At 42.4% G+C, this 16,987-nt stretch overlaps 1 protein-coding gene across 6 annotated transcripts in view; it reads left to right on the forward strand.

Moving 5' to 3' along the window:
• The first annotated feature begins 226 nt into the window (after positions 1–226).
• LAMC2 (laminin subunit gamma 2) overlaps positions 227–16,987 on the forward strand; it is a 57,801-nt gene continuing 41,040 nt past the window's right edge. Inside the window, exons 1-3 of one of the 6 annotated variants that reach the window (XM_070266418.1) lie at positions 227–562; positions 5,009–5,099; positions 5,258–5,474. In XM_070266418.1, coding sequence (XP_070122519.1) covers positions 5,396–5,474 — 79 coding nt within the window. In that variant the 5' untranslated portion in view covers positions 227–562; positions 5,009–5,099; positions 5,258–5,395. 6 annotated transcript variants of the gene reach the window in all.

Here is a 16,987-nt window from a genome sequence, read left to right on the forward strand (position 1 = left end):
TTTCCCCCTGATTGCTGCATTTTACACTTAAAATTTTTATGCAAATGCTGACGCAATTAGAACTATCTGGGGAGATTAAGGGCAGGGAATGAGATTAAGGCCCTGTCTATTGCTGGCATGTTAACAGCCAGTGCTTCAGTTTTTATCATAAGTGAGTTTGAAAGCGGGTGACATGCCAGACATTCCTTCTGAAAGTTAACTAAGGTAATAATGGAACTCAAGGCAAAAATCAACATGTCACTTGCAATTCTATTTGGGAGGTTGAGGTGGAGAGATGACAATTCTGTGAAGTGACTTACACAGCATTATAAAAAGAAAAGTCCCCTGGCTGATGACTGGACAAGGAAACTATGGATAAAGCGCACTTCCAGGGTCTCAGCCCTCCTGCGCCCCGCGCGCTCCTGTAGAAATGCCCCGGCACATTTCAGTGTCAGGCGTGGAGAACTTCTGCACAGAACGTTATCTTCCTTGGTACCAGAGGTTACACTCTAGGTGAATGTGACAACTTTGGGCGAAGACAAGAGAAAAACCCAAGTGCCGACTTTCTAGAAGAAAAGTCCAGGTGGGTTTAAAATTCGTGCCTGTAAGCAAACATTTCAGAAAGGCCTCTCTTACCTTTTGTAAATTGCCAAAATAGAGAGGTTTCCAGAAAAGGGGGTGGTATTTCTGCCTGAAGGCCTGAGATGGGCTGCTGCCCGAAGCTCCTTAGAGCTTATCAGAACCAGCTGGACACCTTGGCCGGCCTCCATCCTGAGACTTTGTCACAACTTATGCAGACATAGTGATGTTTCTAGTCCTGGGTTTGAATTTGTATATTTGAATTGAAGTATCATCTTAATTGTCATATGATTTTTTGAGATTTTCTCTTACGTTTATACTAGTTTTATTGAGGTATAATTTATATATAATCGAATTTATTTATTTTATGTATATGATTTCATTACTTTTGGCCACTATCATATTTCAGAATATTTCTTTCATCCCCAAAATTTATCCTCATGCTGCATTGCAGTCAGTCCCCTGCCCTTGGCAACCACTGATCTGTTTTCTTTCCTTGTAGTTTTATCTTTTCTAGAAATTCATATAAATAGAATCATAAAGAATCTAGTCTTTTTTTTTTTAAGATTTTATTTTTCCTTTTTCTCCCAAAGCCCCCTGGTACATAGTTGTATATTTTTAGTTGTGGGTCCTTCTTGTTGTGGCATGTGGGACGCCACCTCAGCATGGCTTGATGAGCCATGCCATGTCTGCACCCAGGATCCGAACTGGCGAAACCCTGGGCCGCTGAAGCAGAACGCGTGAACTTAACCACTCGGCCATGGGGTCTGCTCCTAGAATCTAGTCTTTTGTGTCTGGCTTCTTTGACTTAAGACAATGCTTTGAAATTCATCCATGTTCTCTATCAGTAGTCCATTCATTTCCGTTGCTGAGTAGTATCAAGTTGATTTTTTTTTATTGTGTTAAAATATATGTAACATAAACTTTATCATCTTAACCATTTTTATGTGTACATCAACTTGATTTTTGTCTGGATTTGAAAAAATATTTATTTGGGTCATAAGGAAAAGCAAATCGGTATTTGTTGCCCTTTTGAAAAACATGTTAATTAAAGTTAATCATAAGAGTATACTCAAATCCTTCTTACCTTTATATTTTCCCTGAAATGTCAGATCCTACTCCACTTTATTTAAAATGAAGTTCTAAGTGCACAAATTTTGAAACTTGTAGGCAAACCTGAACGTGACAGAAATTTCCAGATATGGAGCAGAAATACAAACTAATTAACAACTTCCAAGTAAATGTTGGTAAACTGGACGTGAACACGGATTAGACTGAGAGTTTCACAGAAGTTTAAAGTTATGATTGAACAGTCAATTAGTAGAAGGGTTGAAGTAAAACCCCCCATGTTTCTCATATGGGTATTTGTCAGCTATTATAACAAGGAAAAAACTGATGGAGCTTAGTGATAATATTAGTAACAACAACAGTAACAGTAATAATTATCATAGCTTACTCGTATAGTGCATGTTATATGCCTAGCGCTGCTCTGAGCACTGGATAGGTCATTAACTCATTTAATTTTCCCAACAACCCTGCCGGGTGAGTGTCTTTTTATTATCCCTCTTTTACAGATGAAGAAACTGAAGCTCAGAGAAAACTAAGCAAGCTACCTTGATGAGCAGTGAAGCCAGGATCTGGGAAACTGCTTCCCAGGAACTGGGCAACTGGGCAACTGCTCCAGGGCCTTGAGCACCAGAGCGCTCTTAACCCCAGCAGCACACAGAGACTTCTCAAATTGGCAAAGGGGGTTGGTATTGTCCCTGAGCAAGGTGGGAGATTAAGCCAGGGCAGAGGTCTCGCGCCTGAGCCGGGCAGGTTGTTTAGCTGTGCGAGGAGGCCCAGAGTAAGGCAACGGGAAGAGGGAGGGGCTGAGGGAAACTGGAGCGTACCGTCCACATAAAAGCTGGGACTGGTTGGCCTGGTGCCCAGGGCCCTGCTGCCCATATTCCACCCCAGGTCAAGGTGACCTCTGGGGGTCCCTTCAGAGCTAGCATGTTAGGGAAATCAGAAATAGTATCCACAATCCATTGTGACTTGGCTTTATCGATGTGGACCGGCAGTCCATCATCTGGTTGAATTGTAATGGATGTTGATAAATAACCATTGACTGTATATCAAATTCATTCAGTGTTGTGAATTTGTCCTTTTTGTGGTGATTTTTAATCTGACCTAACAAAGAGCTTATGGACTCTGGAACTAGATTACCTGGTTTTGAATCTTGGCTTTGCCACATACTGGCAGTGTGACTTTGAGCATGTTACTTGACCTTTCTATGCCTCTGTCTTCTCATCTGTAAAAGGGGGAAATTAACAGTACACCTATTTCATAGCACAGTTGTTTGGAGTTTTTTTTTTTTGAGAAAGATTAGCCCTGAGCTAACATCGGCTGCCAATCCTCCTCTTTTTGCTGAAGAAGACTGGCCCTGAGCTAACATCCGTGCCCATCTTCCTCCAATCCACATGTGGGACGCCCACCACAGCACGGCTTGCCAAGCAGTGCCATGTCTGCACCCGGGATGCAAACCAACGAATCCCAGGCCACAGAAGTGGAACATGCGAACCTAACTGCTGCACCACCGGGCCGGCCCCTCATAGCACTGTTTTAAGATTAAAGGGTTATTATGTATAAAAGGACTTACAACAGTGATGACAAATAGTAGGTACTATATATGTGTTAGCTATTATTATTATCACTATCCAAAAATGATGGTAGATGAAAACATCTGTTCCAACTTTTGAGACATAATAAACCATGGTAATCTGTACCAAAATGAACGCTACCTTCAAGACTTTATTTTGCAGGTCCCTCTTCCTTGTTCCTGCGGGACTGTGGGGCACTGCACAATACTGATGGGTAGAAATGCAAGGATCAGGGGCCTCAGGGACATAATTTCAGCCTCTACAATGTACCAGCTACTAGAAGGGACGATTCTAAATATCTGGTCTCTGTGAACTGAAACTTTAGCAGTAATTGGACACTATGAGTCTTGAGAGAGAAGAATCTTTCTGTTATTTGTTTGAATCCTGGACAGAGTAGAAGAGAATCAACCTTGGGATGAGAAAACTGGAGTTGCCTTTCTATTCCTCATTTTTTGTTGCTGGGGGTTTTAGAGCAGGTGTTAGCCGGTTGCAATGACCTGCCTCGCCCCCGTGGGTCTTTGGTGCTATATGCAGATCCTGGTTATTCTTGAACACCCAGTCCATGCTCCACGCACTGAACAAAGCCATGCCTCGCTCTCCCAGTTAGCCCACACAGGTCTTGAAAAATTCTTTTTAAAAAAAAATTACTTTATTGAGGTCATATTGGCTTATAACGTGAAATTTCACATGTACATTATTATATGTCAGTTTCTGTATAGACTGCATTGTGCTCACCACCAATAGTCTAGTTTTTAACCACCGCCATACACATGTGCCCCTTTACCCCTTTCACTGCTCCCCCCCAACCACCAATCTGTTCTCTTTATCTATGTGTTTGAATAAACTGAAATTCTTACACCCATTGACAATCATATTCTATTTTATACTGCTTGTTGCCTTATGTTATCATCTATAGAACTATCTAGAGAACATTCATTCACTTAGTGAACAACAACAATTTATTGGGGGCCTTCACAGGCCTTGATGATGAAAAGTTAGGGTGGTTGTTTTATATATATATATATATATATTTATTTATTGTTTTATATATTATATACACATATAATACATATATAGTGTATATATAAACCTCTGGTACCTTTTAAATCTCTAGTAGGAACCAAAGCTTTCTCTTTGACAGCCACCTCTCTGAATTATTCCCACCGGCCTCCTTAGAGAAAGGGACGATGTAGGATACACTGCGATCTGCAGTTTTGGGACGTCACCCATTTCACCTAGTACAGTGGACATGAGTGACACTCATGGTTGGTCTCAACAAATATTTTCTGATGGGCCCACGGAGAATGGCATGGGAAATATGCTCTAAGATGTAAAAGGAATGGGAACTCTGGATCCTCTTTCTTATTCAACAGAACATTTACTGAGCATGGAGTGTGGGCTAGAGACTGTACTGGTTGTTAGGGACACAGAGTGATGCCTAGCCTTCAGAGGGACACCGACCAGTCAACAAGCGACAAAATGAGTCACCAGCCCAGGTGGTCAGGAGGTTACCGGGACCCAGGAGAGGAGCCTTTGGTCCTGCCTGGTGATGGTGAGGGAAAGAATGAGGTGTGGGCAGAGTGGGCCGGCTGGGGTAGGGTTGCTGTATCTCAGAGAGAGGTTGAGCCCAGGCCGGAGAGCAAAGAGGACCCGGTTGTGACTCTCAGACTGGTCTGTTTTCCTTGATGTCTTTTAGACCAGAGCTGATCAGGGCTGCTGACTTCTCTCTGAGTTCGTGCACTTGAGACTGGGCCTCCCGGGTTGAGGACGGGGCAGGCTGCTAGCTACCTCTGTGAATTCTGTCCTAGACTACCCCGGAAGAGAAGGAGGGCTCTGGCGCATTCCTCCAGCAGGATCCCCGGGCCGCAGCCTCTGCACCACACCCTTAGCCCGGGCCAGGTGTGCGCCCTTCTTGCGGCGAGGGGGGAGCCCGGCGGCTGGGGTGAGCGCTTTTACAGCTCGATGTGTGCTGTGTGTGTTTGTCTGCCTCCCGAGGGCTGGGTCCTCCTTATTCACAGGTGAGTCACACCCTGAAACACAGGCTCTCTTCCTGTCAGGACTGAGTCAGGTAGAAGAGTCGATAAAACCACCTGATCAAGGAAAAGGAAGGCACAGCGGAGCGCAGAGTGAGAACTCCCAGCGGCGAGGCGCCGGGCAGCGACCCCTGCAGCGGCGGACCGCGCGCCGGCCCGGCCATGCCTGCGCTCTGGCTGAGCTGCTACCTCTGCTTCTCGCTCCTCCTGCCCGCAGCCCGGGCCACCTCCGGGAGGGAAGGTGAGTCGGCTTCCAGGAGGAAAATTCGCAGCCCTGGGCTGTGAACTGGCCTTTCTCTGCAGACCATGATGGCTGAGTGCACCTCGGAGGATTCCCACTGTGTCGAGAACCTCTTTGGAGCTCTCTCTTCCTCCCCTATCTGGGGCTTCTCCAGAGATGGGTTTTAGATAAGGCTAATATTATATAAAGCTGTCTGATTTAAAAATGTGAGGCCAATAGGTGTGCTAAACTAGGGTTTGCCTTACTTTTAAAATGTTTCTTCTTGATTGCTTTTTTGGATCAAGGAGCCCCTGTTTGATCAGTAATATCAGCCATATTTTGGTATATAAATTCTTTTCCCATTCTGTATTTTTACTGATATGAGTTAGGTAGGAATGTTTTCTATGGCTGTGAACACCACAAAGATTGAAAAGGAACCTCTTTAATAATCCTTCTGGAATTCCCCTTCCATCTTTGGGATGGAAAATGAGCCTTAACAATGCTTTGCTTTTGCATAACGTTACTTTCTATGGTATTTTCACGTAATGTTCATTCAGCAGACATTTATTGGGTACCTGTGTCACAGGTCATTTGTTCTTATCTAGAGCACCCAGTGGCTGTCATATCATGAGAAGTTCAGGTCACGTAAACAAGACTTTATGAGAACCTAGCAACTGTTTACTGTACATTTGTGTCACTTAGTTTTACCAATGATATTTACTTGTATAATTACCCTGGAGTTTCATGTTTATATCACTTCCTGCACCTGATGACATTTCAATGATTATTTCAGTAGGTCCAAGAGCCATTTTCACACATGTGCATGCATGATTTTGAGACAACATTCACGTGCACATGGAATTATCTTAGACATTCCATTTATTACCATGCAGTCTGGGTGATGCTGGCCTGAATTGTATTTGAATGACATGAATATTTTAGCATGTGTTGAATGCATTGATACAGTCCTTTTTTTCCCCTAAAATAGTCTTGGAATTAACTTCCAACCCATCATCCTTGACTACCATTTAAAAACCATTTGTGAAAATGATCATGTAGGTCAGGTTCCCTTAGATAAATAGGATAAAGGAGCTTTAACCTAGTGAGAAACATCATAAAAGTAAGGGTAGTTTCCGAATATTAGAATTCAAGAGGATGCTCACAGATCAACTACTAGAACCCCTTGGCTTACACAGTGAAAAAATGGAAATGGATTTGCACAAAGCCACACAAGCAGCTGTTGGCAGAGACACATCTGGCACTTGATCCAGGGGTGCTTAGGCTGGAGCTTTTGGGACCACATTATAAAAATAATAAGGGAACAAGATACATGTGTTTTATATAATGGATAATTATTGAGGCAATTTTCCCCTTAGCTGTAGTTGAGTATTTGTGTGTGTGTTAGCATTAGATAACAGAAATAAATATGTAGGATGTTATCAATTACTTAACGAAATCAGACTCAAGAGGTCAAAGCATAGACTCTCAGTTCTCAAGGATGGACAAGCTGTGAGCATTCTGTCTAGACCATTTAGTCAGAAGCAGTGTTTGGACTCATTTCCAGACTTTCTCCTTCCTTGGAGACAGGCCACTTAACATATTAGGCTCCCTTCTCAAAGGGTGCATTTTGGGGTTCAGTGAGAGTGTGAAAAGCTTGGTGTTAGAGGTGAACACATATGCTTTTCCAGTCATGGAATGTTGGAATGTAGTGGAAGTTGGACTGAAAGTACGGTACTTGCCACCTCCCAAAGTGACCCCCATATGTGTGTCCCATGCACTGCACCTATGGGAGCCTAAAGCAAGGATGTTGCTTCCTGGTTGTTTCCTCGCAGGTGGAATAATGTGCTAGATGTAATCAGCGAGAATTTCAGGGTTAGTCTCAGTTAAAGCACAGCTCGACCTGGCTTCAAATTTTGGCTCATTCACTTACTATTTCCTTCTGAGTAACCTTTCAGGCTCCTTAGCTGCTTGGAGTGTGCTTCTTCACCTGTTAGACAGAAGCAACAGTACTGTGCAACCTTGTAGAGTTGTTGAAAGGATTAGAGATTATGGTAAAGTGCCTTAAAATGCCTGGAACCACATTTCTTTAAAAAGTCTGAAGCCAACGGTACAGGTATAGTGAACTTGGATGCCCAGAGATCAGTAAGGAAGATAAAGACTCCCCTTCAGAAACTTACAGTTGATGTGAGAGAATATGGCACATAGCTCGATATCTGGATCATGGTTCACATGGAGAGGTCTGACTGCAGAAGGCATGAGAAAGGGATAGGAATGAGACTAGAAATATAGCCAAGAATCTGGTTGTGAAGAACCTTACATGCCAGGCTGTCCAGTTGGGTTGGTGTCCTGTAGGCAAAGAAGGGTTGCAGATGGTTTATAAGCAGGAGTGGGTGTGGTCAGATTCACGTTTTAGAAAGGCCACTCACTTAAGGGCTTAGAGGGTGGAGTTGAGCTATAAGAAGCAAATAAAGGGCCATGGTAGTAGTCCAAATGAGAGATGATGAAGGCTTTCATCGTGGTGGGGGAAATAGCAAAGAGGAAACAGATTATAGAGACTTTTAGAAGGTAAAATTGAAAGAATTTGGTGATCCAATGAGTGTGTGTGTTATGGATACATCTAAGGGAAAATTGTGAGAAATAAGGAAGAGTCCAAGATGGGTCCAAGGCCTCAGGTTTGGGTGATTGGTTAGACAGTGCGCTGTTAAAGGAAATGAGGACTATGAAAGAAGGATCAGATTTGGAAGCAAAATTGGGCAATGGATAAAGAGGAGGGAGTCAGTTCCTGTGGGGACCTGTTGAATTTGAGATGCAAGTGGAGATGTCCAACAGTCCCTGGGAAGAGCTGGAACTATGATTTTGAAGTTTAGAAGAAAAGTTTGAAACATAAAATTGGGAGCCCAAAAGTGGAAATCAAAGCCTTGAAAATAGATGACACTATCTGGGATATGGAAGTAAAAGAAACCTCAACACTTGGCAAGGAGACAGAAGAACACTGAAGGAGAATAGGAGGAATGAGCATTGAGGATGGAAGAGAATCAAGAAAAAGGAGTGTTTTGCTAGCCAAAGGACGAGTTTCAACAGGGTGGGAGTAATAAATGGTATTCAGATATCAAAATACGAATATACAAAGAACGAGGACTGAGATCACACTGTCGGATTCAGCCACCAGTTATGTTTTGAAGCAACTGTTCTTCTAGAATAGTGAGCTCAGAATCCAAGATTATTATAGACCACAAATCTTGTTTCTCTCATGCCTGATACTGGAAAAGTGGTGCTGTGGATAGTGGAAGGGACCCCTGGAAAGACTTATACTCTCTCGTAGATTCCGTTATTTAAATTGGTGAAGTGGTACAGCATCATGCATCAGAGGGCAGGCTCTGGAATAAATGGTCTGGTTCAAATCTCGGCTCTGTCATTTAGCAGTTGTGGCATTTGGGTAGGTTACTTCACCTGTGACTCAGTTTCCTCATCTCTAAGATGAGGATAATAAATTGTTGTGCTCATTGCGTGTAAAGCACTTTGCACAGGGCCTGGTAAGCACTCACTATGTGTTCAGTATTATTGGGATATAACTAAATGCCCCGCCAATACTGAATGTCAGTATGTTGCCTTCTGAGTTTTAAGAGGGGACGATTTTGAAGTGGCTCCTCTTTACTCTCCTTTCATCAGCCCAAGAGAGATGATGAGGGACCCTTCTGCTCAGGCTGAAAGGAACCGCCAAGTTTTACCCCATGGGAAATAAATGGAATACCTGGCAAGGAACCCAAAGTAGATTGGAATGCAAATCCTTTCTTCTCCTTGCCTTTTGTCAAGCACCAGAACTCATCACAAGCAGATTCAGCAAATCGTAGACAGTGATCCCAGATAAGATGGTCTCTTACTGCTCAGTGGGAAAATCTCCCCGCCACCGCCAAAAACTGCGTTTGGAGAACTTGATTTATGAAAATATGTAACAATATAGATGCAGTGGTCACATGTCTCTTTATATTTAATTTAGTAAACTAGCTAAACAAACATATTTCAAGTCACACAATTTATAAAATAATAACTTAGAAATATTGATTTCTTCATTCACATTTCATGAAGTTATATATTTTTTCCATTCATCTTTAGCATTCCTAAAGCCACTTTAATGCAGTTTCTTCTTCACTTCCGAGTGGGTGGCTTGAGATACAGATGTGTTTGAATCTGTTTTGATGCTGTAACCGGACAGTACGCCATTTTCAAAACATTTAAACATTATCCTGAAGTGCACATTGTGATCTTCACAGCGTAAGCATCTTGAAAGTCTTATTTGTGACAACTTTCAGCACTCACAATTATGAGGATTGTGTTCAATGTCTTGGCCTCTTTCTCACTAAGTATCCAAAACATTGACTGAGCTCATTTCAAATTAACATGTCTTCCCCAAACAATACTTTATTTTAAGAATAAGGTAATTGAGAAAGTGCATTATAAAATGAGAGATTTTTAAAAGACTTAAATGTGACCTTTTTTTCCTCTAAGGGAAAAAAATTGAGAAAATAAAAACCCTCACCTTATATTCAAGTATGTACAATAAACAGGAATATAGAATCGGGTTAAAATGTAAGTTGGAAATTCCTATGTAGGCTTAAATTTTGGATGTCTTGAGCTTGGGGCAGCCGTTGGTTTAGCTCCACTGGTCCAAGAAGCTGAGGAAGAATGTGGATTTGTGATCACGGTGTCTGGGAAAGTCAGGTGCATGCAATTTAGGTGTTGCGGCAATCCTGGGAATATTTTTCCCTTTTTAGTTCTTAGTGGTTCAACGGTATTGACTTTTCTTTTTTCCTAGAGAAATTTGCAAGGACAAGGCTTGAATCATCCATTACAGACCAGTGTAGAAATAGGAGCTCCATGGATTCTGGAATACTCTAATTTAGTCACAATTAGACCTAGTAGATTTCTGCACCATGACTGGGCTGTGTTCTAATATTAGCCCCAGGTGCATGATGTAATATTTGAATCATATCCAAAGCCAAAAGCTAAGTCTTCCCTGTGTCTGTGGGTGACTGTATGTCTTATATGTGTCTCCCCAGCAAATACGTGCTTCCTTATGTCACAATTATGAAACGAAAAGAATGGCTCTTCCTCCAACACTGATCAGCGTAAGGGCTTGAATCTTTCCCTCCTTCTCCATCATAGGACGGTGGCGATCAATGGGGCAAAGGTAGCTGTATCCGGGACTTCTTCAAGCTTGTTATTAACCATTTACAGAATTCCAACTGTTTCTTTTCTAGATTTTATTTTATTCATTGTATGAATATGAATCTTCACATTCTTAAAAAACAAAATTAAATTGCAGCCAAATCATTCCCCACACTAACTTAAACATTGGAAAAATTATCCAAATCTTCAGCTCCACTTACGTGTGGCATTTCTTACAAAAAGCTTTGCACGTTTCACCATTTTGTTCTCTTATTACAGCATCATGGAACTAAATGAGAATGAAGCTTAGGGGTTTTCTCTATGAGAACTTCTCATTTTATAGATGAAGAAAAGGACACCCAGGGAGGTAAAGTAACTGTCCAGATTCTCACAGTTGGTTATAGCAGAGCTGGGCTCCAACATGTGTAATCCTCATTTATAGATGGGAAACTGAGGCACAGAAAAGTGATTACCTTGACCAGAGCCATGCATTTGGTAACAGAACCACATTTCAGTTGCTCATTTAATGTTCTTTACAAGATCCCTCCTTGGCTTATTTCTAATTCTTATTAAGAATTTTATTTAAATTAATTTTCAGAGGATGGAATCTTGATCTATTATAAGAACATACCTTATGTCTCTAAATGGGACACCTGTGTCCTGTCTATTCAGAAGTCTCTATTTGTCTATGTGAGTCAACATACTGGCCTTTCCCTTACACATGTCGGAGAACAACGGGTTAAAACCAAGCACAAGGGGCTGGCCCCGTGGCTGAGTGGTTAAGTTCGCGCACTCCGCTGCAGGTGGCCCAGTGTTTCCTTGGTTCGAATTCTAGGTGCGGATATGGCACTGCTCATGAAACCACGCTGAGGCAGCATCCCACATGCCACAACTAGAAGGACCCACAACGAAGAATATACAACTATGTACCGGGGGCTTTGGGGAGAAAAAGGAGAAAAAATAAAATCTTTAAAAAAAAACCAAACAAGCATAAACTCTAGTTTCTGGGGCATTGACAAGAGAACAGATTCCAAATTACCGTGTTTCCTCTTCTCTTTGTTCAACTCTGCTGTCAGATTATCACACAGCTTGGAATTGACCAAGGCGCTCAGGTTAAAAAAAAAACAAAACAGGACAGTTGAGGGACAGCAATAAACCTTTCTGTTTTACCAGTCATTGTTCTTCAAGGGCTGTTGACGTTTTGAATCTACATCTGCAGAGTTGTGTCCAGAGGTTATTTTCCTCTCCCTGCTGGAGACTGTTGGTATAAGTTTTGGAGTCTTCCAGGATCAGGTTAGTTTCACGGGCAGAACATTGACCATGTAAGCTTTACATAGATTTACTGCGATTTCAAATCACTACCCATTTTGCTCTTAGTAAAAGAAAGTTCCTAATGTTTAAAGATAATTTCTGAGCTCAAGCAGACTAGTCTACTTTGCGATAGCAGTGGGTCCAACAGTAACGTGAAGTTGCTGCTCCTGCCTTATCCGGGGGGTTGTACATGATAGGAGGGGATCTTCACATGCTGAGAAGTTCGAGGACAGAGGCGAGGCCACATGGACCTGGCGTGGGAAGTGGCAGTGGAGTAGTAACACATTTGTCCAATTAAGAGGCAGGACACACATTGTTCCCACTCCCTGGTGGAGTTGTCATGGTCCAATCTCTTCTTGGAATATTTGTTACTTCTCTTATAGATGTATAAAAATGGTTGGTCTCTTAAAAGGCCATTTAATTCATTCTTCTGACTTCAAGTAATACGGTTTTAATTTATCCTTTACAAATGGATTTTTTTTCAGAAAGGAATCTTGAAGGAAGATGCTATAAATGCACTCCATACGTACTTTTCCCACATTGTAAATGTGCACGAATTACCATTGTTCTTTTGTCAAAACTGAGAACTCCAATGGTGCATTGTAAGCACGCACACACCTAAATGCTTGTATCTTTGTGAAGGGGCATAGTGATAGCAAAACCTCTATGGCTAATCTCCTTACACAAAAATATATTGTTCCGAAAAGCAATAAAAGGTTTAAAGAGGGAGAAGTATTTATTAGGTAACTTTTTTTTTAAGGAGCCAACAAAACATAAATTTAAATGATTGAAAAACCACATTTAATGTGTACTCCCCAAAGCATTTCAGTACAAATCAGAATTTCCTTTTTATCTTTCTTTATTCAGATTCTTTATACAGGATTTTTTCCCTTTGGGTCCTCATTGCTTCAGATGTCACCTCTAGCTGTCCTGGACTCCCTAATGTCCTTTACTTCAGTTGCTTCTTAAAGAGGCATATGACACCTTTTGCTGAGCCATGTAGGAAGTGCTCAAAGAACACTATGCTCTTTGAATAACAGTTAAATGTGCCTTCTATATTGGAATGCTTTTCTTTATGGATGATCTCATAGAAATGTAGAAGTTGCAATTGCTGTCGTCAGAAGGGTGTGGGGTTACCTGAGGGCGATGAATACTTTCATATAGAATCCTTACCACGATCACTCACTGAGTCTCCACCCTGTAGCTGACACCAGCTGTCTTGGAGCAGAAACCTGAAAGGTGCCTTGTGTCCGAGAACGACGCTCTTTTAGCTCTTGTGTCCTAACCTTCTCTTCCCTTTCATCTTTGAACTCAGACTGAGCCCTCAGCTTCCTCATTTATCCTCAACCCCTTTGCTAGTGAGACAGAAATTGGCGTCCCCAACCTCCCTGTCCACTGGGACTTTCTTTCCCTCTCCCCACAGTCTGCCTGGGTCCTGGGGGGCTGTTAGGGGAAGACATCTCCAGGTGTGGTCTCCTGGCGCAGTCCTCACCAGGCTGAGTTACCCACAGTCCACCTGTGCCGTTTCCAAGTCTAGGTTGTAATATAATGTGCTGTGAACTCTTAGGGAAAATAGATGACTCCTGTAGACCATAATTATTCAAAGGAAAAATGTAGAGACTTGAGTTTCATTGACTCTTGTTGACTTTAGACCATTTAAAGTTGAAAAGATTTGTCCGTATTTTATCATCCAAAATTGCCCGTGTGATTAGAACACTGCCTCTGTTGCTCCTCCCCTCGGAGCATGTCACACTCCAGCCTTCTTTACGCTGCTTGGGCGTTTACACGTCCTGGGAGACAAACGGATCGGCAGGATACGGCACCAGGGGTTCTGGTGCGTTGGTTTAAAATGTGGTTGTGAAAAGTATGAGAGAAAACTGAATTCAGTTAAGACTCTTGGCGAGAGAAGTGCCATTTCAGTTTTCTTATTCTAATTAGAAAACATATTGTGACATACCTTAAAAGGATAAAACTGGAAGCAGGCACTCACACATTAAACCATGAAATTCAAGTCCGTTTAAATGATGAAATGTTTAGATTTTGTTTTAAAATATCCATCCAAGCTGAGAAACATATTAAACCCTGGAAAGAAAAATCTCATGTAGGAGGTTTTAAAACTCGAAAGTATTTATGAGCATTTTCATCATGACATGTAAGGATAATATTATAAAAATATTCATCTTGTCGTCTTGAGTATCTCAGACTTGGTGACTTTGATTTTTGCAAATAGGATGATAGCTTCCAATGCCTTTGATACCAAACTGATAGATGACAGTTGTATCTTGCTTTAGATTTCATAAGTAATGCACAATTTGAATATTTGTAAAAATAATTTAAAAAATACATTAGAATAGGTTGCTATTTAAAGGACACTTTCAATAATTGCTTTTGTTCTGAAAATAAGAATTTGCCAGGTTTTTAAAAAGTGAATGTACTATTTTCAACTTTAATTTTATTCGCCATCTTTAGTCCAGCTATTCACATTTGGACTTCCTATTTAAGGGCCTCATCACAACTGACTTCATGAAGGTGATGGTTGCTTCTTTGAGCACAAAAGTGTTGTCAGTTTACATGAGACCAGTTCTTTGACTCAGAGGAAGGGAATGGTATCCAGTAAGATAAATTAAGATTTAATTTTTAGTGTAACTTCTTTGAACAAACAGAAGGGAGGAGTGTGGTTGGGATCGTTAGTCTCAGCACACCTCTCCCCACCATGATGCTTTTCCTTTACAAAGCAAGAATGTTTAGAAGCAGAGGAAGTAAAGACCTAAAATGAAGTATAAGTGAAATGAATGGGAGAGAGATGAAGATGTCCCAGCGGGGAGTGTTACGTGAAATTAGGCTGGAAAAGTAGATACTATGGAAGTCTTTGTGGGAGATGGGGAAGGAATTCTGGTCTTTATCCTAAAAGGAAAGGAAAGGGATCAGAGAGTTTTAAGCAGAGAGGTGTTGGTAAAATTTGTTTTTTATAGAGGTTTTCTGACTGCTGAGTGGAGGGAGGCAAGAGGAGTTGCAGGGAATTCAGTTAGGAAGCCATTGCAAGCAAGAGGTGATTGGGGTGTGGTCTAGAGTGGCCGTAGTGGAGAGAGACTTGCATAGACTTGAGCTATTTAGTGGGCTCTATCAATAAAATTTGGTGTTGAATAGAAGATGGGCAGGTGAGAAAGATGGAGAACCTAAAAGGATAGCTTCCAGCTTTCTGACTTGAAGGGATGGCAATCACGAGTTTGGTTTTAAACGTGTTTTATGTAAAGAGCTGTTGAGGCAACCAGTTGGAGATGTGAAGTAGACCGCTGGGCATGAGGGTCTAAAGTTGAGAATGAAATCGGGGCCAGGGAAGTATCCCTGTTGGGATGTCAACACCTATGATGGCTTTTGAAACCCCTGGCCTGGATGAGAGAGTTCTAGAGTGAGGAGTCAAGGAGGTTCAGGACCGAGCTTAAGGAACGCCAGCATTTAGAGTTGGGGTAAGGAGAGGGGCCAGCAAAGACTTGAGTGGGGCGGTGCGAAAGGTCAGAAGCCAAGGTGGAGCCTGACAGCATGGCAGCATGGTATCCAAGGGAAGAGAGTTTCAAAAAGGAAGGAGACAAAAAGATTCGTTTTCTCGGAAAGGGAGTGAGGGGCACAGAATGCTGGAAAGGAAACACAGGGTACACTCCTTTCCTCTAAATCGGGAAGAGAATGGAGTGCCGTCTCGAATGGTCTAAATGTGGCCTCATCCCCAGGAGATTACAGGTAACTTACTTTATCAACTTGCTGTTGTTTAACTCAATCACTATGAGTACACTGAGCAGCTGAAACAGCAGCAAGAGCAGCAGAGCTCTACGTAATAGCAGCCAGCACCCACAGTCAGGTTCAAACATGACGCTCAGATTCCCAGCTCCTGAGATAGTCCCACACACCAGCCAAGTGCACGACCTGTCGAGGCTGCCTGATCCCTGCAAACTGATCTCATGGTCTCGAGCCAGCCTCTTCCCTTTGCCCCTCCTCCCACGCAGCCCTACACTTGCTGCCCTTCTAGATGGCAGGCAGAATGTCACTGCAGCTCCAGGCTCACAGACCACAGATGGGCAGGAGGTCTTGGTGCAGAAATAGGTCATCTCGTGTGAGCAGCAACCTGAAAGAAAGTTCCAGACACTCCTACTAACTGAAAGTGTCATGTTCCTCTCACAGGCCCTTCTGTTCTCATCTCACCCTGCAATTTTTAGGTTGAAACATTTTAGGTAGAATACCATATATGTAGACACTGCAAACTTTGTGTGTTGTATTGAGAAAATTTCATATTGGGTCTCTGGACTCCTGGGAGATTTCTGTATGTTCAGGTTCTTGGTTGGCTTTTCTGAGGGTCAGACTGCCTGTCTCTCTCCCTCCCTCACCCCTTTCCTTCCTTCCTCTTCTGTCCATCTATCCTTCCATCCATTCATCCATCCATCCAACAACCACAGTCCCAAGTCCTATATTAGGTCCTGAGGGGATACCACGTGAGATGCTATAGAGGAGGTAAGATGTGCACACAGGTAGTGATCATTCAGGATAGAACGTGAAAATGCCAGGAGAGAGGTGAGGATGAAGTCTCGTGGGCAGAGGAAGGAGACGCTTTGAAGGAACCAGCAGGAACCAGATACGATCTGATTTATGCTCCTTAAGGAGATTACTCTGGCTGCTCTGTGGGTTTAGGGAGAGTGGGAGCAGGTAGTGCCCCAAGCAAAGGAAATAGGCAGCCTAAAGGCCTGAGGAGGGAAAGAGCTTGGCACCTCCTAGGATTCCTGCAAGGGTCTGTGTCCTGGAGCCCAGTGAACAAGAGAGAAAGAGGAATGAGGTAAAGTTGGAGAGGCCAGCAGGGCTGACCGCAGGGCCTTGAAAGGAGTTTGGAATTGTAATTTTGCTGTTACTGTTAAAGCACTAAGGAACACGATGATTCCGTCCTCCAAGGATGGAAATCAGATCACCTTGGTGGAAAGCTGAGCATGTTTTGAAGTTTATAACAATAGAAAGAGGATCTGCTTATACACAAACGACCATATTAATGCCAAGTTGTTAAAATTTCTGGTAATTGC

The sequence above is a fragment of the Equus caballus genome, chromosome 5 (genome assembly GCF_041296265.1).
Source record: "Equus caballus isolate H_3958 breed thoroughbred chromosome 5, TB-T2T, whole genome shotgun sequence".
Classification (NCBI taxonomy): domain Eukaryota; kingdom Metazoa; phylum Chordata; class Mammalia; order Perissodactyla; family Equidae; genus Equus; species Equus caballus.